Here is a 24413-nt window from a genome sequence, read left to right as displayed (position 1 = left end):
GGATGAGCATCTTGTTTGTTATTGCAGGGCTGTATGTGCTGCAGCGTATTGGTTCCACTCAGGAAGGAAACGCCAGCTTCACTCTGTCAGGAGACTACTACAACAGAGAGCTGTCAGGTATGATTTGATGAATTACTGGTGTCAATGGAACATTGATTGTATGTTTCAGTGATATATATTATGATATATATATAATATATATGGTTTATTCTGATTTACAAAACATAAGGCAATATTTCAGAGTGTCATTCTCATAGAGTTTTGACATCAGTTCAGAGCAATCAGTGGCTCTGTGTTAAAACTAGGGATTAAACCAATTAATAGCATTCTGACATTTATCAAGGTTTTCCACAGCAAAATGCAGAGCAAGGGAAATATCATCAAACATATTGATTGGACCAATAAGCAAACTGCAGTGGTTCCACAGAAATGTGAATGTTTTCATCAAAAATAAAACATATGTCAGTTTAAAGCTACAGGGTGATTATCACCAGGTGTTCTGATGGCTTTCTTCTCAGGGAATTCCCAAGATGCATCAGGTTAGGATAGTGACTTACATATTTGTGTGTGTGTGTGTGTGCGTGTGTGTTCGTGTGCGCCAGGCTGGGAGCCCTTCATCGAGCCCTGGCCCTGCTCTCTGTCCTGGCAGCAGCAGGCCGCCGGCCGTCTCCATCCTCCACGTTTCAAGATGGGGATCCGGGCCAAGCAGAGACTGGATGTCAACATCACCTCTGTCCTGCTGGGTGAGTAAAGGATGGAACATGCTCCTCTTGACATTCTCTACACAGACCGCACAGCATCCCGTCAGATCATTCACTAACACTTGCCTGGTTCTTCCAGAACAATACAACACCACCAAGAGCGCCTGGATAGCTGACTACTGTAAGGAGGAGGAGCACACCCCCCAGTCTTCACCCCCTCTGCCCTGGATGGGCTCCTCGGTCGACCCACCCAGCTTCGGACAGAGTGAGTTCCAGCTACACACAGTACCAGAAAGAAATCACTGGGGAGTGAGGAACGTCTTCACAGAAATTTTAATAGGTTTTGAACTGATTTAAGGATTACATTGAGGTAAGGCATCCTAGATAACATGTTCATTTATTTGAAAGAATCAAAAGGAAAGAAAGATACCAGAATAGCCAAGTGACTGTTACACATATTTAAGCTTTGGAAGCCTCTTAATCTTTATCTTTGAGCTAGCAGATTTCCTCTTTATTTGCCGTTGTCTTTGTAGTTTATGTAGTAATGCCAGTGCTAGTCAGAACAAACATGCTAACATTGCAACACAATCTGCATGCACAGTGAAAAACACACAGAAGAAACTATGATGTGACTATTTCTTTATCTAGCAACCTAAAAAGGACACTACAAGACGTTACAGACTGAATTCTGGAAGTCTGGTGTTCATCAACATTTTTCTTCTTGTCAACAAATCCCATGTGCAGAGCAAACCAACAGTGAATGTATCTGCAAACAAATATTGTGTGTGTGCATCAAATATATCTTATTTTTCTGACCAATAGAGCCACACTGTTGTACTGGCTGATATGATCCTTCGTTGTTTATTTTGACTCACTCCCACATACACTGTCCTGCTGCCAGAAATATTCATTAGAGCATTATTTCCCAAGGCGTGATTCTGGGGACCGGCTTATTTAAAATCACAAACCATGGTGACCCAATTCACAATAGGCATTTTTCTATAAATTATGAGGGGAGGGAATTTGTGCATAAATGAACATTTCTTATCATTTTTATTGCCATTTCCACATCAATTTATATTATCTTAAATATGTAAATTGGCCATTAAGAAGAGATTAACCCAGCTTTGTTTCTTTTATGTGTTATTGAAAAGCTATAAACATGAGTCTCACAGCTAATGAAAGAAACTGCTGGTGGAGTCTGGTGATTACTTCTGTATCTCTTCCTGACAGCAGCAGGTGAACAGATTGTGTCTGGATGGGTTTTATCTTTTATTATCCCTTTAGCTCTTCACAGGCTCCTCTTCTCACCAATATCACTGATGCTCAGTAGATTTTGATAACTGCTGAAGAACCCTCCTGTCCTGAGCAGTGAACATCCCGTCCTAGTTTGTAATGTTTATTTTGCGCCTCCGTAGATGTTAACACGCTAGTCTTTCATCTTAGATTCAATCTTAGAAGTAGGCTACAATAACATTTGTATACAAACAATCCGGCTTCCTTTTGTTGCTCGAAGGTGAAATGCAGATATATATATATATGTTACAAGACTATGGAAGAAATTATGCAAATTTACTTTCCCACCCTAATAAAATCTCCCAACCCAGTCTTTGGGAATGACTGCACTAAAGTACCAAACGTGGATTAATGCAGTGCTTAAAAGAGTTCCCATCAAACTCACCATTTGCTCCCAGTTGAGTTCCGTTTGGTAAAATTAAACTATATATCGCTGAGCTGTTTTTTAAAGATTCATTTCTTCAGCAGGAACTGATGGACTAGGAGCTGAAAGCCACAAACAAGAGTTTCACACACAGACTCACTTATTGTTGGTTTTGATATTTTGGGGGGATTTGTTGATAATAAGAAAACTATAGATTAACAGCAGGCAACGTTAGAGTGGCTGGTTTAGCAATGGAAGGGCTTTGGTTGGTTGGTTACTTAAGTTCTAAGCGTTTGTCATGTGAGAAACTTGGTTGATGGGATTGTCTATTTTGAGGAGTTGCTGGCAGAAGAGTTTTAACTACTTTGTTCCAGCCTTTTTTAATTATTTAGTTTTTTTAAGCAAGAGCTTATGAGATAAGTAGCATCAACCAATCTTAATTAAGCACAAAACCTGTCGCTCATCAGCCAAGTTCTTCTGATTCCTCAGTTGAACAGGAACCCAATAGATTTGATCTGTTGGTTGCTATGCTGAACACGTGTAAATAGAAGGGAAGCATGAATTGCACTATTCATGAACGTATTGAAGTGCTGATTGCCAACACAGAGTACAGGATGATGATGAGGATGATGAACCCCTCTAACCCCCCTGTGTGTTCCCTCTGCATGTGTCTATGTGTAGTAACTCTCTCTCTCTGCTGTCAGGTGCTCCTCTTGCTCACCTTAGAACTAGGAGCACAGCCACCTTGACCTGCCTCGAGCAGCAGATTCTCTCCAGAGGTACAGTTCAGAGTTTAGTCTCCAAGCGGCTCCCTCAGCAGCACATTCAGCATCAAAGCTTTCAATGAGTCATCATCAATCGCTCCCCATGGGGGCTTAGAGTCAAATGCCTCAAACATTTCCTGGCAGAAAATGAAGGGGCGTCCCTGGGGCTTAGGGGTCAAGACGAGCCATGGACCATAACACATTGATTCCAACTGACTTTTGTTTCATGTCGTTCTCGTTCTGCCTCGTTCTTGCAGTCATCTCATTGTTGCTATCTACAGGTATAAAATGACTATCATTGAATATTTTCAGAGTAAATTAGAAAGCTGCAAGTTACCAAGTAAAAAGAAAACAATAGGCAGGAATATTGGGAGGTACCTTAAGCTTTGATCGTGGCTCCAGGTAATATGCCAGTGCCAAAACCATCAAACTCTGTGTAAGACATTGATAAACGCATTCATTATTTTCGGGTCATCAGTCATCATCATTAAATTAATTGAAGTTTATAGCGCTCACATTAAAACTAAGTGTTCCACAGCAGAGGGAAAGATCAGAACGAACAAAAACATGGAAATAAAGTGATGCAGACTTAATGTATGAGATAAGGCTTGTGCTTATTCTGAATTTACAGCTGGTCCCTGATCTCCTGTCAGTCAAAGTGCCACAGCAGTTATGGCAAAGACTCCAAACCAATAGCATTGATTTAAGTCTCATTTGAATCATTTCAATATGAAACTTCTGTCCATGTGTAGAAATTCCAATCCTCCTCATAGAATAGGACTGACCTATTCCCCCTTTGATTTGTTATGTATGAGTTTCAAACAGTATAGGTGGTTAGACTTGATTTAGGATTGAGAAATACAAAAGCAGGGATATTAATAAATAACATCAGTAGTAAAAGATGAATACAAAAGGACCTTTAGTAGTGCTATGGAGGACTTATGATTGGAAACTAACCTGCACCAGAGCAGGCTAACTGTCGGACTGAGTTATTGTTTAACCAGAGATCCTGTCACACAGACCTATAGGAAAGCAGGGATTTTACCACTGATGCCACAATATTTGACTTAATTAACCACCATCAGTCAAAAAGAATAAAGTGTATAGAAAATTTACTTAAAAAAAATAATAAATTAAATAAATTATACAATGATAAGTGATGATTTAATCATGTGGGATGTGATAGGCTTATGCTACATACCTCTTAATCTAAATTACCCCAACAGAATGATAATAGCTACATAAATAGTTAACAGTACAATTGCAAAAAAGTTTATATTAAATTTAATATATATGTTTATATATAGTATATTAAATATTATGTTAAATGTAGTATCTAAATACTCTTTTTCTATTAGGATAGCATGTTTAAAAATGTATTGGTTAATACATTTGCTTATGTTAAAGCTTCACTCAATCTCTAGTTTTGTATTCTCCATATTTTTCCTTTCCCTTATTTATTATTTTAGTTATTAAAAGACACACAAATTACAAGATAATATTGGTCATTTCTATTTGATGCTTCTTGTTGGGGGAGAAGGCCTACAACTAAATGTGTTAATATCTCAAAAAAGGTCAGGTGTCATTGTCTCCCCACTCAGCCAGTTTAATATCTATGTGTTCTTGTACAAGATATTTTAATAACATTTCTGTTTAAACTGTTTGAATATATTGTGCCCAAGATTAAATTTGCATTTACTACTAAGTATCTTGACTACTTAAACCTGACTCGGATAAGTCTGATGGCATGAAACTGAATTGACCTTTATGGAACCACTTTAGCCCCGATTCATTTGTTAGGTTCCTTCAGTGTTCGGTTCCTTCAATGTTAGGTTCAATGTTAGGTTCTTTAATGTTAGGTTCAATGTTAGGTTCCTTTAATGTTAGGTTCAATGTTAGGTTCCTTCAATAATAATAATGATAATCTTTATTTATATAGCACATTTCATACAGACTATGTAGCTCAAAGTGCTGTACATTTGAAAAGTAAAAGATAAAAATAGATAAAATAAATAAATTAAAAATAGTAACAGAATAACATGTTTGTACAGAGCAACAACTAGTACAGTCCAGGAAATGTCAGCATATGAATTAAACTGAAAAAACATATTACATTTAGAAAAAACAATAATTAAATAAATGAATAAAAATGTATATACATAAAAGTGATTAAGTACATAAAAGATCATCTGAAGGATAGTTTTGGGACTATGTGGAGGGCACCTAAGCTCTGTTATGAAAGAAAGGCTTGGCGAAATAGATATATTTTTAGATGATGCTTGAAAGTGTCAACTGAGGCTGCCTCTCTAATGTTTTGGGGTAGGCTGTTCCACAGTTTGGGAGCATAAGTGAAAGAGGCTGCATCTCCAATTTTCTTTTTCGAGAGGTTTTGAGGAGCTAGGAAACCAGCAGTGGAGGATCTAAGTGTTCGTGTAGGAACATAGAGCAACAGGGAGTCTGTGATGTAGGTCAAGCCATTTAGAGCTTTGTACACAATTAAAAGGACTTTAAAATCAATTCTGGCAGCTATAGGCAGCCAGTGCAGTGCAGCGCAGCCAAGACTGGAGTGATGTGTTCTCTCTTTTTTGTTCTTGTTAGCAGTCTGGCAGCAGAATTTTGGATGAGTTGTAGCCTATCAATAGTTTTTATAGGAAGTAAAAAGTGCATTGCAGTAGTCTAGTCTGCTTGATATGAAGGCGTGCATTCATTTTTCTGCATCTTGCTGGGTCAGTAAAGGTCGCACTTTCCCAATGTGTCTGAGATGGAAGAATGACACTTTGGTCACTTTTTTAATATGGGGCAGAAAACTTAAGTCAGAGTCTAAGATAACCCCCAGACTTGTTATTTCTGGTTTGATTAGATGAGTTCAATGTTAGGTTCAATGTTAGGTTCAATGTTAGGTTCAATGTTAGGTTCCTTCAATGTTAGGTTCAATGTTAGGTTCAATGTTGGGTTCCCTCAATGTAAGGTTCAATGTTAGGTTAATTTAATGTTAGGTTCAAGGTTCCTTCAATGTTAGGTTCAATGCAAGGTTCATTTAATGTTAGGTTCAATGCTAGGTTCCTTCAATGTTAGGTTCCTTCAATGCTAGGTTCCTTTTAATGTTAGGTTCCTTTTAATGTTAGGTTCATTCAGTGTAAGATTAATTCAATGTTAAGTTCATTCAAGTCCAGTTTCCACCCTTTAAGCCTCACTTTCCTTAGCTGGTTTCATGGAACAACGTATTTAACAATATAAATCATATTTAAACTCTAGTCCTCACTGATCACTTTCATGTAATGCTCATTAGTTCCCTTATCACTCATAGGACTTCATAGTCAAGTAGCTCCCTTGACAGTAGCTCTCTTTTATGAAGTTGGACCATAGTGTTGCACTAATTGCAGTTTATTCCAACACAACAGTTTTAAAGTAAATACCTCCTAGTATAGAACACGCTGCTGTAAAGGTTCTGGAGGTTTTATCTTTTCTGCTGCTTTTGGCTGTGATTCAGTTAAATCCGCTTTACAATATGAACGATGACTGACTGTATGTTCAGTGGTGTAGTGATGACTACAGTGTGAATAGGTTCATATAGATCATAGCCTGTCTCATCTTTCCTCCTCCTACAGACTGTTGTTTCTCTCTGCTTTGTGTTTGGCCTGAACAGCATGACTCGTTTGTCATTTGCTTTGCACTGCATGGCCTGTAGTTGTGAATCCATTGTGAAAATGGGGAGGAGTCTGCTTCAATGTGTGTGTATTTTTTCAATTAGTTGAGACTTATTTATGAATAAACTTATTTATGAATTTTTTTAAATTTTTAAATCAGAAATAATCCAGTGTGACTGTAAGTACAGAGCAAAATGCTGTATAAGGCAACATTGTGTTCAGTTTACTGTTAAATTGTACAAATTGCCTTTGATCTGTATATACGCTATGTTCATGTGAAGAACATGAAAAATGAGCCACTTGACCAAGCCAAGCCATTTATAACTGTTATACTGTCATAATTGCATGTATGATTTTTAAATGGGTACTCCAGTGATCTCTGTAAAGTTGAGGGCACAATTCAAAAATAATAGTGAAAATGAAAGCAGCAGGAGCAGAGATCTGATGATGTTAATCCCCAGAATGGGTCAGGAACACACCCGAGCTCATAATGAAGGCTTTGTGTTCGGATTGCTGTTTGTGATCTTCAAGCTGAGTTACTGTCTCAGAGCCTCCAGAGCCACAGAGGATACTATACAGCTATTTTCACAGGTTGAATAGTTTTCTTTGATACTACTAAGTTGACCTTCTCTTGTAAAATAAGTAGAGTTCCCCTTTTAAAGGTAAGAATTCCAAGGCACCTGTGCCCTATCTGCTTTAAGTCACACAACCCAAGAAAAAATCAAGCATGATCTTACACTACTGCAGTTAGTAATGATTAATAATAAAAGCCAAGCATACTCATCTTCTCTCTGATTCAGTTTTCATTTGTGCTTCCAGCCGATGTCAAGCTGTCCAAGAGGAGGCAGCCATTTGTGCCATACGCTCTGCGCAACCACACAGGATGTACCATGTGGTTTGCCACTCTGACTACAACTCCCACAAGGTAGGTGTAGGCGTGGGAGGATTACAAAACAATGTGCACATACAAACAAGATGCCCCACCACCTCTCTCCCTTAGCAGACAGACACACAGACTTAAAAGTTGAAAACAGACTTATAAGTTAAGTCTGTATTTGTTTCTTAGTAGTTATGCATCTCTCTGTGGTTTCTTTTCTGTGTGTCTTTTTGTAGTCATTTTGTGGTAACTCTTTGTAGTTTTCTGTGTCACAGTATAATTGTTTTGGTCTTATTGTAGTATTTTTTGTCTGTGGTTGGTTTGCCCCTTTTTTTAGTTGTTTAGCATATTCTTGTAGTTGTTTTGTGTTTATTTTTGGTTTTGTGTCTCTTTGTAGGGTTAGGCTTAGGGTTATCTGGTAGGTACGTATCTCTTTTAGTGACTTTTAGTAGATAAAGGCCAGGGGGCCCCTGACACCTTTTGCCCCTGGGCTGTGCCTGTTAGGCCTGTTCCTGTTAACCCGTTCAGTAATCCATCCATGGGTGTAGCCATAACCATCTCCATGTGCTACAAACTGGAGATCCAGCATGCTTGGCAGATTTGAAGGGCTAACTAGCCCAGTTAGGTCTACCACGATCCAAACTGATGGTGCACTGACATGGGCCAATCAGGAAGCCTGCTGTTTTTGTCATTTTGGACCATTCCGAAATAATAAAGAGTACAAGATGGCAGCATGACACCATGGAAAGTTGAGTAATGGTATATATCATAATTTTAGGAAAAGGAAACATTGTTTGACAATAAAAAGGAACATTCTAGATGTGATGACATAAGAACATCTGGAGAACATTTTAGTACATGCATTCAACATTTTGAATCATTTGATGTTTTATGAAGGGAGCTGGAGCTAAAACATGATTCCTTTTAGGATAATATGTGACGGCACCACACGATTCTATTCACAAAACATTTGCTATGACCATACTGGAGGACAAACTGTACTTGAACAATGTCATCCTGATATTATTAACAACGTCAGTTCTCCTTATTTCAAAGCTCTGACAATATGTTGTTTTTATTTCTGGTATGCAGATGTGTGGAAGAATTAACATTCATGTTTTACTTCAGAGTGAGAGGCTTCACAGCAGACACTTTCAACTTGAGAGGATAAACTCACCTCACATAAATGTCTCCATATGTTCCCCACAGGGTAGCGCTGTCTCACAGCAGTAGTGCAGACTCCATCTCAGAGGTCCACGGCCCAGGGACTGATGACACTCACAATGTCAGCCAGTGGAGGGAGGTGCTGCCTGGAGAGGAGATTCCCTTTGAGTTTGAGGCCCGCGAGAAGCTCCGCCACCGGTACAGATCTGAGTCACATCCACAGCACATGTGGATTTGTTCAATGAATGTGAACATGAAACTGTTGATTAGTCTGGCCATCATTCTTACTGGTTTTATTACATTAGATCTGTCTGATGGTGTGGTGGTTCTGAATATATCTCTGCTCTTCTGACAGGAGGGTGTTCTTATCAGGGCCTGTCACATTAGTCTCTTACTTCTCTGTGTTTCTCCTTTTCTGTTCTACTTTAAAATCTTCTATATCTGCTTGATTGCAGTAATTTGCAGACATGTCAACTACAAATCAGCTTCATGGTATAAGTAGGACATGGAAGCTCTTGCTAGTAGCATTAAATAAACAGTTAAGCTACCAAACACAATTGTTATCAAAGCCAATAGGAGTGATGGCTAAAATGAACCCCAGGTTATTAATAATATATACATATGTATGTTCCTGTGACGCTGAAATCCACTACTGTATTGGTGTTGCTGTTGCTTTTGCCTGTTAGTTTTGACACTGCACATAGACACAAGAAGGCCAAAGAACTGAACCACTGCAACCATCCGGGTTCCATTTTCTCTGCTGGGGTTTATCATTGAACATGTACATGAACACCAGTGATGTGGTCCTCAGCAAATGTTCACTTATTGTTGTTAAATTACTCCGCAGTGCTTTGGCTTGTTAAATGCAGTTCAGTGTAAGGATTGAGTGATGGTGCGTTGTGCATTCAGTAGATGATGATGTATGTATCACTGCTCCTCTGCAGACACACTCATGAGCTGAAGCTGCACCAGCTGCTGGTGCGGGTGTGTGGATGGGAGCAAGTCAAGCCGGTGTCTGTGGACAAAGTGGGCGTGTTCTTCCGTTACGCAGCTCCGGACAGAAACAACTCGTCCAATACTGTGAGCACAAGTCCAAAACTCCAAAGGGACATTCATGTTGATAATGTTTCTGAGGAACTGGCCCAGAGTTTGATGTGAAACCTTTGTTTTTCTCCTTTACTCTTCCACAGGTTGGCAGTCCTATTAGCAGAACCAACATCATCCACCCGCATGTTTATGTGAGTCTTGTTCCTAAATCTGTGAACAGTCTAAGTAAGCATATACTGCTACAGTAGCAGCTGTATTACTCATTATACACCAGGAAACAAGATATTTGGAGGATTAAAGATGGAAAACAACTTAGTTAATGAAGCAAAAATAAAAAAAAACATGAAAGTATAAAGATTTTCAAGCAAAAGCTAGCTTTCAAATAGTGTCTAGCATCAACTAATAAAGGCCAGGCATAGTATAGTAGCGTAAACTCAGCACACATAATGAACATTTAAACTGCACCAATTCCATCATTACAGCAACAGTCATGAGAATCAACCATCATCATCATCATCATTGAAACTTAACATGTCCTGCAGATGTTTCAAATGAAATACCGGAAAATTGACAGATTTAGAGCGTCCCTGATGAGTTATTTGCATTATGGTTTGATATTATATTATTGGTTTTTTTATAGAAAAACATGCCAAATTCCTCTGAATCTGTTTTTTTTTTTTTTTTTTTTTCGCTTGAAGAATGATAAAACATTTGATTATGAAAATTGTTGCCAAGCATTTTTTCTGGAGATCTTTTAATCAATTAAGTGCCCAAATATTTCAGCACTGGAAAGATTTTGCCCTTTGAGCCAATAGAAGGTATTTATTATAAAACATCTGTGAAAGAAAGAGGTGAAAAAAAAATGTATATATTGTTTTAGAGGAGAGAGAGCAGCAGAGAGGTGAGCATGACATGATTCTAGTGTACTGATGGAGTTAATGTACATGATACTGAAAGTATCAAGACTTCAGGTGAACATGGAGGACGTGTTAGTTTTAGACTGACGGCAACATCCAACAGGAGCAGATCAGAAAATTTAAATACTGTTTGATAGCACATGCTAAAAATACAGGGACATCAGTAAAAAATCGAATTATGACTATAATAATTATTCAAATGAAAGCCATGTTGAATGTCCTTGAAACTGACATTGAGTTGATCATGATCAACTTCTATTATTGGGATGAATGTCGTTACATGAGTTGTGAAATACAGAGCCTGATTTTTTTTTTTTAAAGAAGGAATTAACATGACACAACACAACAAAAGACTTTAAATTTTTGTATCTTTATTCATCCTTTATTTATGCAGGTGGACCTTATGATTTATGATTATCTTATTTAGGATGTTTGATTGTTTTTCATTAAGAAAAGATGTGTTCTAACTGTAATGCAATAAAACATTTGTTTCTTAACAAAATGTAGGTAAAGGTTAAGTGATTCCAGAATGTTTTTTCTGCTATTTTGAAGTGTTTAAATCATATTTTGATCATTATCGAGATTATATCGTGAAGCGCAGTTGTTTTTTTGTCAGAATAATCACGACATGAACCTTTCATATCGTACCCTGCCTACTCCCTCAGTTCTCGGCCCTGCCTCCGGTCAGAGTGGTCTTCTCCATCACGATGGAGGGCAGTGCCAGGAAGGTCATCACTGTCCGCTCTGCCCTCATGGTGAAGAACCGGCTGGATGTTCCTATGGAGGTCAGACTGGACAGCCCCTCAGCTCCTGACAGTAAGACACCGCTCTATTTGAGGTCCATTGACTAGGCAGCAATACGTACTCAAAAGTCAGGAACATGTAGAGACAGTTTGTTTTGTTTTCTCTTTTTTTATTTAATTTGAATAATTTTATTTCTTGTTGTGTCATTCTGATGAAACAAGCTGTGTCTCTGTGTCGACAGAACCGGTGGTGTTGCCTCCGATCCTTCCTGGCCAGGCCTTGGCAGTCCCGCTCCACCTGACGTCCTGGAGGCTGCAGGCTCGGCCCAAAGGCCTGGGCCTGTTCTTCTGTAAGGTTCCCATCCACTGGACCAGCGTGGAGCGGCCCGGAGACATCAGCAGCAGCAAGAGGGAGTGTCAGTCAGCAGACTTTGACGACAGCCTCAAGCGCAACTTCAGGTAAACACAGTCAGCCGGACATTTAGTCTTGTTCTTCCTCATATCTCGGACCGTTCCCCTCATCTCTCTGTCTCTCGCAGGTTTTGTGTGGTCATCAAAAAGGAGAACTACCCAGACCAGCAGCCTGCCAAGACGGTCTCTGGCAGCGCCAAGCAGATCTATCGACAGCCAGGCCACACCATCTACCTGCTGCCCACCATGGTGCTGGCCAACCTGCTGCCCTGTGACCTCAACTACTACATCAAAGGAACGTCAATCAAAGGCGCCCTGAAGCCGGGGAAAGAGGCTGTTCTTCACGGGGCCGACACCTCGCAGAACATGGAGCTAGGTCAGGACTCACCAAAGGTCTTTCACTGGCTTGTGTTCAGCCATTTTCCCTGTTCTAAATCCTGGTGTTCATGGTGTGTGTCCTCCAGGAGTCCTGCTTGAGAGCTTCCCTGTGTGCAAAGAGCTGCTGATTCCACCTGGCACTCAGAACTATGTGGTACGCATGAGGCTGTATGACACCAACAAACATCTGCTCTGCCTCATCATCCGCATCATCCTGCGAGCGCAGGGGGCCCTGAAGATCCTGATTTCTGCCCCCTACTGGCTGATAAACAAGACTGGTAATGTTTTCTGTGGTGTTATAAACTTCAATTGTACAGTTTAAAGAAATAAAAACGATCCAGTCTTTGCTTTAAGAACTGTTATTGTTCCCTAAAACCACTTTTGTCCCGCAGGTCTGCCGTTAATCTTCCGTCAGGACAACGGCAAAGCCGATGCTGCTGGCCAGTTTGAGGAGCACGAGTTGGCCCGAAGCCTCAGTCCGTTACTATTCTGCTACACTGACAAAGAGCAGCCTGCTATGTAAGTGTATGAGAGACCAGACCACTCTGTTCCTGAGCATCCATCATTTCTTGGCTAGTGAGCAATGTTCTACCCAACAGACATCCTTCTGGTGTTTTTATCACTGCACACACACTCTCACACATCGATGGTCACGGGCTGCCTGTGGTTAAGTGTCTGTCACTTTGACATACGCACAGGCTAAAATCCCCAACCCTCCCCTCTCCCTCCTGAGTGTCATCTGCCACGTCCTTACATTCCATCTTTTTCCCTGCCTGTCTTGATCCCAGGTGTACTATGCGGATCGGGAAAGGGATCCACCCAGATGGAGTTCCAGGCTGGTGCCAGGGTTTTTCCCTGGATGGAGGGAGTGGAGTCCGGGCAGTAAAAGTTATCCAGCACGGAAACAGGCCTGGCCTTATATACAACATAGGCAAGTTGGTACACTCACAAACAGTACAAAGGTGAAGCACCAGGATCCTGATCTTTGGATTCACAGTATGTCATATTGCAAAGTCATATAGGAACAGGAATGAAATGCTGAATTGCAGTAGGCTATGAATGTATTCATTGCCTCTCATCAGTACTCCAGTTGGTTTTTACTTATAATTGTCTCCCTTCTCTGGGTGCTTTGAAAGGAAGGTCTGGTGCATCACTGCAGCTTCTCTTTGACCATTATAGATCATATTTTTTTGCACTGAATCTACATCTTTTTCCTGCATGGACAGTTATTGGCACACATATGATCTTCTGGCATAAAGCAGAACTCACCAGCTTTTTCTAGCACTCTGATGAATGCAGCACAGATATCTTGACATTTCTCCTCCGACTGTTGATATTCAAACTAAAATGGCGCTGTCGTACTGTGACATGTTCAATGTTGCATCAGTAAAGTGTTTGTCAGGCATTAGTTGATCCCTGTCTGATGGACACAGGCATCAGCGTGCGGAAGGGAAAAGGACGCTACAGGGACACTCACATCGTGACCTTTGCCCCGCGCTACCTGCTGGACAACCGCTCTACACACAAACTGGCCTTCGCTCAGAGAGAGTTTGCAAGAGGAAAGGTGAGCAATGAGACACAGACCTTATACAGTGATAGCAGCATCCCCAGTTCAGAACGGGTCAAGGACATTTGATTCATACCTACCTCTCTCGCTCTAACTCTCTCTCTCACACTCTTGCACTCTTACTCTCTCACTCTCTTTCAATATTTCTCTCTTTCTCACTCTCTTTCTCAATCTCTCTTTCTCTCACGCTCTCTCGCACTATTACTCTCACTCTCTCACTATGTCAAATATATACATACATATATATATATGTATGTGTGTGTGTATATGTATATGTATATATATATATTATATATATATATATATTATTATATATATTATATATATATATTATATATATATTATATTTTATATATATATATATATTATATTATATATAGAACTGGAACCTCACTGCTACTGTAATATTTACAGTGAGTATGCGGTTCTGTTGGGTCTGTAGCCCTTCCCCCCAGTTTTTCCTACACAGGGAACAATAAATGCAAAACGGCAGAAGTCCTCAGTGAAAACATTTTGTTCTAGGGTACGGTCAACCCTGAGGGTTACATCTCCACCCTGCCGGGCTCCAGCGTCGTCTTCCACTGGCCCCGCAACGACTACGACCAGCTGCTGTGTGTGCGCCTCATGGACACCCCCAACTGCACCTGGTCTGGAGGCTTCGAGGTCAACAAGCCCAAGTCCTTTCACGTCAACATGAGGTGAGCTATATTTATACATACACACTCCAGCACCATCATTTCATTTAAGTAGCTTTACTATGTTCGTAATCAAGTAAAGTCTAGTTTGTTTTTTTATCGTTTTACTCTGTTTATAATGACATTTTGGTGTTGAAAATGGAGGTTGAAGGTAGAAGTGTAAACCTCATTTCAAACCTAAATGCTGTCTGATACCTTGAACTTCCCAACATTTCCATCTGGATCATGAATGTATCCATATTTAACCTGGCCGCATGCCACTATTCATTGTCCAGCGATAAATATTGTGACTATTATTTATTGTGTAATATCTGATCTCTGCCTATATGTTGTGATGCTGAACTGCGTACGTACTGGGCATTTTTTTCTATGCTGCGCCCAATACAATCTCCACCAATTTAGGTCACATTGTCACTGAAGTGAAGAATTTTAAGTGGATCTTTTTTAACAGGGACACCCTGGGGAACTGTTTCTTCCTGCGGACAGAGATCACCCTGAAGGGAGCCACCTACCAGATCTCCTTCTCTGATGCCGACCAACTGCCTCCACCCTTCCGCATCGACAACATCTCTGAGGTGAGCCAAAGCAACATGAGCTTTTACTACCTACTTGAATCACTTCCTGGACTCTCACTTCTCTTTCCATGAAGGATTCGTTATGAGGATACAGTCTCCCCTCGAAGATATTCATTCTGTTGTACACACCAAAAGTGTTACAAAAGTAGTTATGAGTTGTGAAGAATGATCGAACAGATCTCAAGAGGCTCAATACTAAATATATTGAATAGATTCCATTGTTTGAACCCCTTCAGGTGCCAATCCAGTTCTGGCAACACGGTGTGGCTGACCTCCGGCTGCACACTGAGGTGAAGGCAGGCTCAGTGCTGGACTACGCCTGTGATGAGCCCACGCTGCCCCCCTACCTCACACTGACTGTGAAGGGAGCCGGATCCTCAGAGGTCACGTCTGACATGAACTTCTTCAGAGAATACAACAAGCTCTACTACGAGAACTTCATCTATATCGCAGCCACACACACCTTCTCAACGTATGGACCATCAACATGACTAACTCATAATGACATTGTGATATTTCATCACGCTTTCTTGTAAACAGTTCGAGGCATAAAGCTAAGCAGCATCTTTTTGTTGATGCAGGAATGTTGAGAAGAGACCTGTTGGGAAGAAGCGTCTGGTGAGCTCTGCTGAACTGGTTCTGGATGTGGACACCAAGACTCAACGGGTCATCCTGAGAAAGAAGGTACAGTTTTTAGGTTAAAATGAACCACTTTGATCTAGGTGATGAAAAAGCTGTTTAAATAGTCATTATCCTGCAAGTTTAGAAGTGGAAGTTAATCTATTGTCACTTGATTGCCAGAAATTGAAAAGAATAATAATAATTTTGATGATTGATAAAGTCAAGCAGAGGTGCCTTGTGAGCATGTAATTTACTTCCTCTGCTTTATATGATCTCTTTAGGCTGAGGCAAATGATAAGCAATGTTATCACAATTTTTGACATTTTATAGTCTCAAAGATGAACTGCTAATCCTAAAATAATTCTATGATACGGTATCTTATTGTGAAAAAAAAAAAGCATAGAGACAACTTTTTCTTTTGATCATTGTGCAGGAGCCGGGGAAGCGCTCCCAGCTGTGGAGGATGACCGGGACCGGCATGCTGTGTCATGAAGGCTCGTCTCCACCGCAGAGCAAGCCGGCACAGCCACGCCCACTGGACTCCTCCTTGGTGCTGGACATCGCCGGGCTAGCAGCTGTCAGTGACAACAGGTTGGTACTGTGTGCAGCTGTAGTGACTCTATAAGCTGAACACTGGACATCGATCATGGATAATTTGAATGTGAGGTGTGTCTCTGTCTCTCCCAGTTTTGAGCCGTTGATGCTGAGGAGGCCGGACTCTCGCCGCACCACCACGCAGACGTGGTATTTCAGCTCAGGCATGCTGACCTGTGGCCTGCCCCGGCTGGTAGTCCAGGTGGGTACCCCAAGCTACTGTGTGCTGACAGGAGCTCCTCTCCTCTATGCACTGCTGTGGACTTCAGAGTCCCGAGAGTTGACACTCACATTCTGTATGTTCTTCAGTTTTGTTTCATCATGTATGACTTGTACTCTTCAGGTGAAGGGCGGGACGGCAGGTCTGTATGATGGAGCAGAGGTGGTGCTGGGACCAGACGCGGGGCTGCAGGAGCCCGGCCCCGAGCAGCAGTTCATCAACCAGAAGATGAGACCTGGTTCTGGCGTGCTGTCGGTCCAGGTGCTACCAGATGGACCCACACGTGTCCTGCAGGTAAAAACACAAGCCAATAAAACTCTTTATTAATGGATTTATAATCTTTCAACAGTAGTAGCATTGATACTGAGCAGCAGGTGTATTGTTTTGATGAATCAATGAGAGTTGACGTTGTCTTTAAGTCAAAGGAAAGTTGCAGGTCCATGTGATGTACTTTGTAAAGCATCTGATGTAACTCTAGTGTGACTTACTCATTTTATTAAAACTTAGTACAAAATAATCAGATTTACTGAGTAATGTGAGTTAGTTTGTGCTGGTTATTATCAATTTGAGATAATCCTTTATTATTAGTTTAGTTTATTGTGAATCACGATATCTCGATATATGATTTCATCATGAAATGATACCATTGCAAGTTGACAAATTACCATATAGAATTATGGTAAAGCCCTTGTTTAAGTACACTAGCTACATGGAAGTAATTCATATTCATAAGAGCTAATGGCAACAAAAAATACATCTCTGTAGTAGGGTTGATTGTGACTCAGTGGTAGAGCAGGGTTGTCCTTCAATCAGATCGGAGGTTCGAGTCCCCAGCTGCGCTCGTCCACGTTGATGTGTTTTGACAACTTTAGTTTAGTAAAAACATAATGTAATGAACTAGGTGAAATTTCAGGCATCCGGTAATATAGTAGAACTACTGCAGATTTGTCCATATTGCCTAAACATTACAAAGTTTGAATGGCCTTTCTATCTTTAGTTTTTCTCCGCTTGTGTTCATACACTGTTAGTCACATTCAGTGCTTTGATAACTTATCTTACGTTATCTTGTTTTTATTGATGGTGATGGTGAACCTCATGGTTTCTGCTCACAGACGTTTGTTTGTTTGTAGATCAGTGACTTCAACCAGAGGAGAATGATCCGGAGCTCATCCTCCTCAGAACAGGAAAGGGGCAAAGAGGATGTAAAGAAGAGAGAGACTGAGCAGGAGCTGGAGGTACCAGAGACTATTTTACATGCGCTGTAATTTGTCTCTGACACCAATGTCTGGAAATTTACATGACACAATCATTCAGTATATTTTTATTCACATCTGTCTAACAAAACTCCTATATCTCTAGCCAGGTGCTGAAGCAGTCCCCATGAGATCTTCACCTGTCCTCTGACGTCTGCTCTGTCCTCATTCACAGGTGTTGGTGAACCTGGAGGAAGGGGTGGGTGTGTCTCTGGTCAACAAGGTTCCTGAGGAGCTTGTGTTCACTACGCTGTCGGGTATAGACATCCACTTCACCCGCACTGCTGCCAACGAGGTGTTAGAGCTCAGCATTCAGAACATCCAGGTGAGCTCACCACAGCCATGGGAACATTCAGTAATCATTTCATTCAAAAGCTGTTCAATGGGCTTCACATCATAATACAAGGTTTGGAAGGGTTCAGGCCTAAAACATTTAAAATTGTCTTTTAACTTTACTGTATTTATGGCTCTTAAAATGAATAAAGAACGGAACCTCGATTGAAATACTGTAAAGGTTTTCCACCCCGGTCACAATTTACTGGAGCACATCCCTGAAGCATGTCACTATCTCCATGGTGACTATCATTCTACCCCACCAGCTTCTTAAGAATCAGATTTTAGATGTAGACTTAGATTAAATTCTGCTTCACTTTGCTCCGATGGGTACCAGATGTGGATGGAGAATACAATGTTTTATACATGGTTAAACCAGAGGGGAGCCTTTGTATGAATATGTTAAAATTAGAGATAATTAAAATTAAACGATTTGTTTTGAACATAACAATTCTTATTTTCATCTTATGCACTAAAGAAAACATTCTTAAATATGTTATATTTCATTTCTGCCGATATGTCTTAGATGGTGAAAGGCAGCCTACTGATGTAGTTCAGATCATTAGAGGACAGTGAAATGACAAAGTGTGTATTGTGGGCATTGCTATGATTGCTGAATGTGGCCAAGAAGAAGGGAGGTTGGGACAAAGACAGGGGTCCAATTATATATTGCTGGACAATGAATTTCTGGTTATGCCGCAAGGACTCAAACCACTGAAGGAAAGCCAGAAAGATCCTCTTAGTTCATCAGCATATCGGCCACAGTACTATTCAGAATGAGACAGTTGGTATTGATCACTGCCACAGTTTGGAAATGACACACTGTGATATTGACACTAATGCTACGTTACTGCAGTCCATATCCACTGTGTTGGTTTGATCCAGAAGCTTCTTGTGCATTTATTTTCATCCCCGATCATTTACATTACACATTCCTCAGAAATGCAAAAAAACACGATCAAAAGGTATTTAATTGAGCAGGAACCTTTTTATTCACATTAACTATTCCATCCAGTGTATTAGTGGAGAGTGCTGTGTTGATTTGTTGTGATTGTAAAGCCCTCTGAGGCAAATTTGTAATTTGTGATTCTGGGCTATACAAAATAAACTGAACTGAAACTGAACTGTGTGAATACTTGGTCATCCATGTTCTGGTCATCAGGTGGACAACCAGCTGCTGGGTACCACCCAGCCTGTGATGCTGTGTGTGACTCCCAGCTCCAGTGATAGCGGCGTCAACGACAGTGGCCCAGCCCTGCAGGTCAACTCAGTCAAGGTTCCCAGCAGCCTCATGCTCACAGATCTCTTCAAGGTGAGCGGCATAAACTGATCACTCACATCACATCGCTGTATGCTCAATATTTCGCTTCTTTTTTCAGATCATCACCAGATAATCCATTCCTAGTGAGCCAGAGACCAATAGGTACTGAAATCAACTGACTCATGATGTTACCATGATGTGTTCACAGCACCTCATGGTGACGGCCCGGCGCTTCACGGTCATCATCGAAGAGAAACTGCTGCTCAAGCTGCTCAGCTTCTTTGACTACGGACAGACAGAAGCTGGTGGGTCATCAGTTGAACGTCATGTTAATATTTGTGTGATGCTGTGAGGAGTTTTTTTTTTCTCAAATATATAACAAACTGTAATGAATGCAGAGCTGGAGAAGTTGGATGAAAACATTTATGAGAGGCCCAACGAGGACGCAGGACCTCCCAAACGGTACTACTTTGAGAACGTGAAGATCAGCCTCCCTCAGGTCAAACTGAGTGTCTTCACCTCTCACAAGCTGCCTCCTGATCTCAAGGTAACCAAATATGACACAGCATCCCCAGACTCCATCCCCAGACTCCATCCCCAGACTCCATCACCAGACTCCATCACCAGACTCCTTAACCAGACTCCATCCCCAGACTCCTTAACCAGACTCCTTAGCCAGACTCCTTAACCAGTCAGATGTTCAGAGTTGGAGTCAGTACATGGTTAGCCTAGCATAGCATAAAGACTAGATCCAGAGGGAAATAGCTAACCTGGCTTCGTCCAATATACACATACCAACGCCTCTAAAGCTCACTGATCAACATGTTGTAGTGGGGGCGACGTTTGATTAGGGGTTTCGATCCCCGGCTCCGCTAGCCCACGTCATTGTGTCCATGGGCAAGACACTTGTCCCCATGTATGTGTATGGTGTATGCATGGGTGTGAATGTTAGTTCCTGATGAGCAGGTGGCACCTTGCATGGTAGGCTCTGCCATCACTGTATGAATGGGTTAACATTAAAAACAACAGCACATTAAAACTTGGGCACATGCATAGGATCATTTAAGCTGTTGCAGTAGATTTCTGAAAAGTCATCTGAAACATTTTCTACATGATATTAAACTCTGACCATTTGCAGGCACTATCTATGTCACAGACAGTGGGGGACATGTTTAGATACATTTTAAGCTATTTTCATGAAAATCAAATTATTGAAACAGTAGTAAGACTAAACTTTTAAGAGGTTCTGTTAAAAATAGATTTTATGCAAAAGGTACACAGAAATGTCATGCTATGGCTCACTCACTCTGTTACTTCCTGTTACCACACATGCTCTGTCTTCCAAATGTATCAGCCTAGTAAGAATGGAGTCGTGCCTGTTTTTGTATTTGTATTTCAGTGTGATGCCAAATTATCTCTATTTTTGTCATATTGTCACACATTATAATTGATTATTTCTACAATCACAAAAAAACTAAGCTGCCCTTCTTTCCCATGTTTCCTCATGTGGATGTTTCCTTGGCACTGTAGGCCCTGAAAGGTACCCTGGGCTTTCCTCTGGTTCGCTTTGAGGATGCGGTCATCAACATGTACCCGTTCACCAGAGTGCATCCCTACGAAACCCAGGAGATCATCATCAATGACATCCTCAAGCACTTCAGAGAGGTAAGAGGGTTTGGAACTGCTCTCAACTTCTTTGCCTCAGTTTCGTCTGAAAGTTCTCTACATTATCAGAGATTCTAAATAAACAAAGCATATTCACTGCAGCCACAATAACAGCATCTACCTCTACAATCATACACTGTATAGCTTTTATAACTAAATGCATTTTTACTTCTTTTCATGCAATTCATCTGAATCTGTGTATTTGTATAGGTGTTGTTTATACTTTTTACTCATGTACACATTTGTCCTTCCAGATGCAAACTAATTTTGCTGACTCGTATTTAGCAAACATGTCTGGCCCACAATGAGTCCGGAGTTTGTTCCCTTCTTGTTGTTCATGAGAAAATCAACAAGAGAGATCTGTTCCTGCTCCAATGTTTTGTAGCAGACCAGTCGAACATATGCAGTACATCTAATCACAGGCTCATGTGGGAATAGATGGAATGATGTTTGCACATTAAAAGTCTAGATACCTTTCAATATACTATGGCAAAGTAAAGGAAATTTCCATAACCTATTAGTTGCTACATGGACTGAGGTCGCGTACTAAGGTGTGTCTCTGAGTGGTTCCTGTCAGGTCATGCTCAGTGTTTCCTGTCTGTAGGAGCTGATCAGCCAGGCAGCTCAGATTCTGGGCTCTGTGGACTTCCTGGGGAACCCCATGGGCCTGGTCAATGATGTCACTGAGGGTGTGTCGGAGCTCATCAAGTACGGCAACGTGGGTGGTCTCATACGCAATGTGACCCACGGTGTGTCCAACTCTGCTGCCAAGGTACACCTCTGCGTAGCTGAGATGAAATGACTCGTTTTTTTCTGTGTTTTTACTATTTACTATTGTACTGTTCTAAATTAGTTCTGTATTTACTGTGCTATATATTTTAAGACATCCTGTTCTCTTTACTCTGATGCATCATAAATCATTTTATTTGAATGTATTACCTGGCTATTACTAGAGTAAAGCACGTGAGACTGTAAGAGAGGAGGAAGCCGTGTAGTGTGAACATCCTTCCTGTTCTCTGTGTGTCAGTTTGCAGGGACTTTATCAGACGGGCTCGGGAAGACCATGGACAACCGGCACCAGAGCGAGCGAGAGTACATCAGATACCACGGAGCCACCAGCGGAGAGCACCTGGTAGCAGGGATCCACGGACTGGCTCATGGTACAACCTGGCTCTAGTTCTGTGCCCGGTTTCAGCCGTGACAGTCCAGCTAGCGGGCCAAAGGAACATTTCATGGCTGCTCAATTAATACTCCTAAAAATCTAATTTTGAAAATCAGACTTATTCTTTTTTTATTTGCATGTTAAAAGGTGAGAAGCAGCACACAGAAAGAACGATGCTAGGATGAAATAATGTACCTGTGCCACCAGATATAAACGAGTTTATGAGATGCATATGGGCATAGAGATGTGAAAAATAAGTTTGACAGCCATAAACTGCAATGTGTAAAAACTCCCTGTAGCTGAGAGTGCAGAAATGACTGTTAGTGTGTGGTGACCTGGTGGACCTTTGTACTTGAGAAAAAGTTTTCACTGAGGTGTACAGAGTCAGGAAAAGAGCATGATCTCCAGTAGCTGATGAGAGATCAGACTTGTATGGAAGCCAAGTGAGGAAAAAAAGAATTGATCTAAATAGTTTATCTATTTATTTTCCAAAGCTGCCCCAGTTCTTCCAGTCTTAACCCCTCAGTGATCGCAGTCCTTCTCCTTCCCCTCCCCCAGGGATCATCGGAGGCATGACAAGCATCATCACTTCCACAGTGGAGGGCGTGAAGACGGAGGGCGGAGTCAGCGGCTTCTTCTCAGGCCTGGGTAAAGGTCTGGTCGGCACCGTGACCAAACCCGTGGCCGGAGCTCTGGACTTCGCCTCGGAGACGGCACAGACGGTCCGGGACATGGCTAGTCTCAGTAACCACAGGTGGGTTTAGTCTATCACCTGTGTAATGACACTCCACCTTCTGTATTCTACAGAGACTAATAGGTTGTTCAGGTCTTTACAGAGCAGACATTGAGAGATGAATTTGCTGCAGCATGTTATAACATATAATGAAGCCTGAATCTCAAAGTGTCTCCTGTGAACTGAGTTGAAAAGGAAAATAATGACTATTTAACTGCCTAAAAATACTCAACAAATCTTGTGAGAAATCAGGTAGTGGTGATCGGTGGTTGAAGTGTTAGTGTTGTTTCTGTGTTGGTCAGGCTCAGTGTGCAGCGGGTCAGGAAGCCTCGCTGCTGTAAAGGACCTCAGGGTCTGCTGCCTCGACACTCGGCCACACAGGCTGACGGTCAGGAGCAGCTTTTCCGCCTTACTGACAACATCCACTCTGAGTTGTGAGTCTCACTCCTTTCTCTACATCCTCACACACTGTGCATATCTAATACTCGGATTACCTTCAATTCCATCAGTTTGACACTTCACTGTCTCCCTCCAGCTTCATCGCTGTGGAGCCCATCGACAGCTACTGCGTCCTCATCTCCTCCAAAGTTGTCTACTTCCTGAGGCCGGGGGACTACGTGGACCGTGAGGCCATCTTCCTGGAGGTCAAGTACGACGACCTCTACCACTGTCTGGTCTCTAAGGATCATGGGAAGGTATATGTGCAGCTCACCAAGAAGGCTGACAGCACCAGCAGTGGTGTGGCCATGCCTGGCCCCTCCCACCAGAAACCCATGGTGAGACCCTCATCTGGCTAGTTCTTCACTGACAGTCTCTGGATAGTACTACTTGTTTAGGTTCACCCAAATCACATTTACAATGGAATCTCTCAATGCAGATAGTTCTGGTTTGATTGTCTGGGTTCTGAGATTTCTACTTCGACCTCAATACAATGAAGCTGAATGGAATTTAGCTTTTGCTGCTTGGAAAAAATTAAATTCAACAGAAATGTTTCTCTCTAGAATCTTTCACAAGCCAAGTTTCCATCTAAATGTCTCTCAAATTCTAACCGAATTTCAAGAGAATCACCCAAAAAAATGACAATGGAAGTTTGTTTCCATCCCCTATTGTTATGTGATTAATTGGAGTTTGCTGATCGAGATGAGCAGTAGATGGCGGCAGTACTGCAATCAGAAAATCATTATACCACTGTAGAAGAAGAGGGCACAGCAAGATAGCCTAATTAAAATAGCGCCGGTCCAACCTCAAATGATGAAGAACAATGTAGATGGAATATATATATATATATATATATATATATATGACAAATATGTGAGTGTTTCATGTATTAATGTGAGGAAGGTTACATCAGATCTGTGTGGAGCTGTTTTTCTCTCTTCAGCAGAGCAGATGTCACATGCTTCATGTATGTCGTCATTTATCTGT

The 24413-nt window shown here is 41.3% G+C and overlaps 1 protein-coding gene across 3 annotated transcripts in view; it reads left to right on the top strand.

The window, feature by feature from the left end:
- The window catches only part of vps13d (vacuolar protein sorting 13 homolog D), a 61033-nt gene that overhangs the window by 34716 nt on the left and 1904 nt on the right, over positions 1–24413 (top strand). For all 3 annotated transcript variants that reach the window (XM_054610026.1, XM_054610025.1, XM_054610027.1), the window contains 32 exons: positions 28–117; positions 603–743; positions 841–966; positions 7592–7697; positions 8859–9011; positions 9758–9893; positions 10004–10051; positions 11443–11593; positions 11763–11979; positions 12060–12307; positions 12396–12587; positions 12702–12828; positions 13098–13240; positions 13743–13873; positions 14399–14574; positions 15023–15146; positions 15383–15618; positions 15728–15830; positions 16201–16358; positions 16455–16563; positions 16705–16875; positions 17712–17816; positions 18010–18159; positions 19330–19479; positions 19637–19733; positions 19827–19975; positions 20959–21093; positions 21698–21865; positions 22121–22253; positions 22814–23009; positions 23291–23422; positions 23524–23764. In XM_054610026.1, the coding sequence (XP_054466001.1) occupies positions 28–117; positions 603–743; positions 841–966; positions 7592–7697; positions 8859–9011; positions 9758–9893; positions 10004–10051; positions 11443–11593; positions 11763–11979; positions 12060–12307; positions 12396–12587; positions 12702–12828; positions 13098–13240; positions 13743–13873; positions 14399–14574; positions 15023–15146; positions 15383–15618; positions 15728–15830; positions 16201–16358; positions 16455–16563; positions 16705–16875; positions 17712–17816; positions 18010–18159; positions 19330–19479; positions 19637–19733; positions 19827–19975; positions 20959–21093; positions 21698–21865; positions 22121–22253; positions 22814–23009; positions 23291–23422; positions 23524–23764 (4742 nt within the window). The remainder of the gene's footprint in view (positions 1–27; positions 118–602; positions 744–840; positions 967–7591; positions 7698–8858; positions 9012–9757; positions 9894–10003; positions 10052–11442; positions 11594–11762; positions 11980–12059; positions 12308–12395; positions 12588–12701; positions 12829–13097; positions 13241–13742; positions 13874–14398; positions 14575–15022; positions 15147–15382; positions 15619–15727; positions 15831–16200; positions 16359–16454; positions 16564–16704; positions 16876–17711; positions 17817–18009; positions 18160–19329; positions 19480–19636; positions 19734–19826; positions 19976–20958; positions 21094–21697; positions 21866–22120; positions 22254–22813; positions 23010–23290; positions 23423–23523; positions 23765–24413) is intronic.

Source organism: Anoplopoma fimbria, chromosome 12, assembly GCF_027596085.1.
Source record: "Anoplopoma fimbria isolate UVic2021 breed Golden Eagle Sablefish chromosome 12, Afim_UVic_2022, whole genome shotgun sequence".
NCBI lineage: Eukaryota > Metazoa > Chordata > Actinopteri > Perciformes > Anoplopomatidae > Anoplopoma > Anoplopoma fimbria.
The sequence above is the reverse complement of the archived record's forward strand: the minus strand, read 5'-3'. Positions and strand labels throughout refer to the sequence as shown.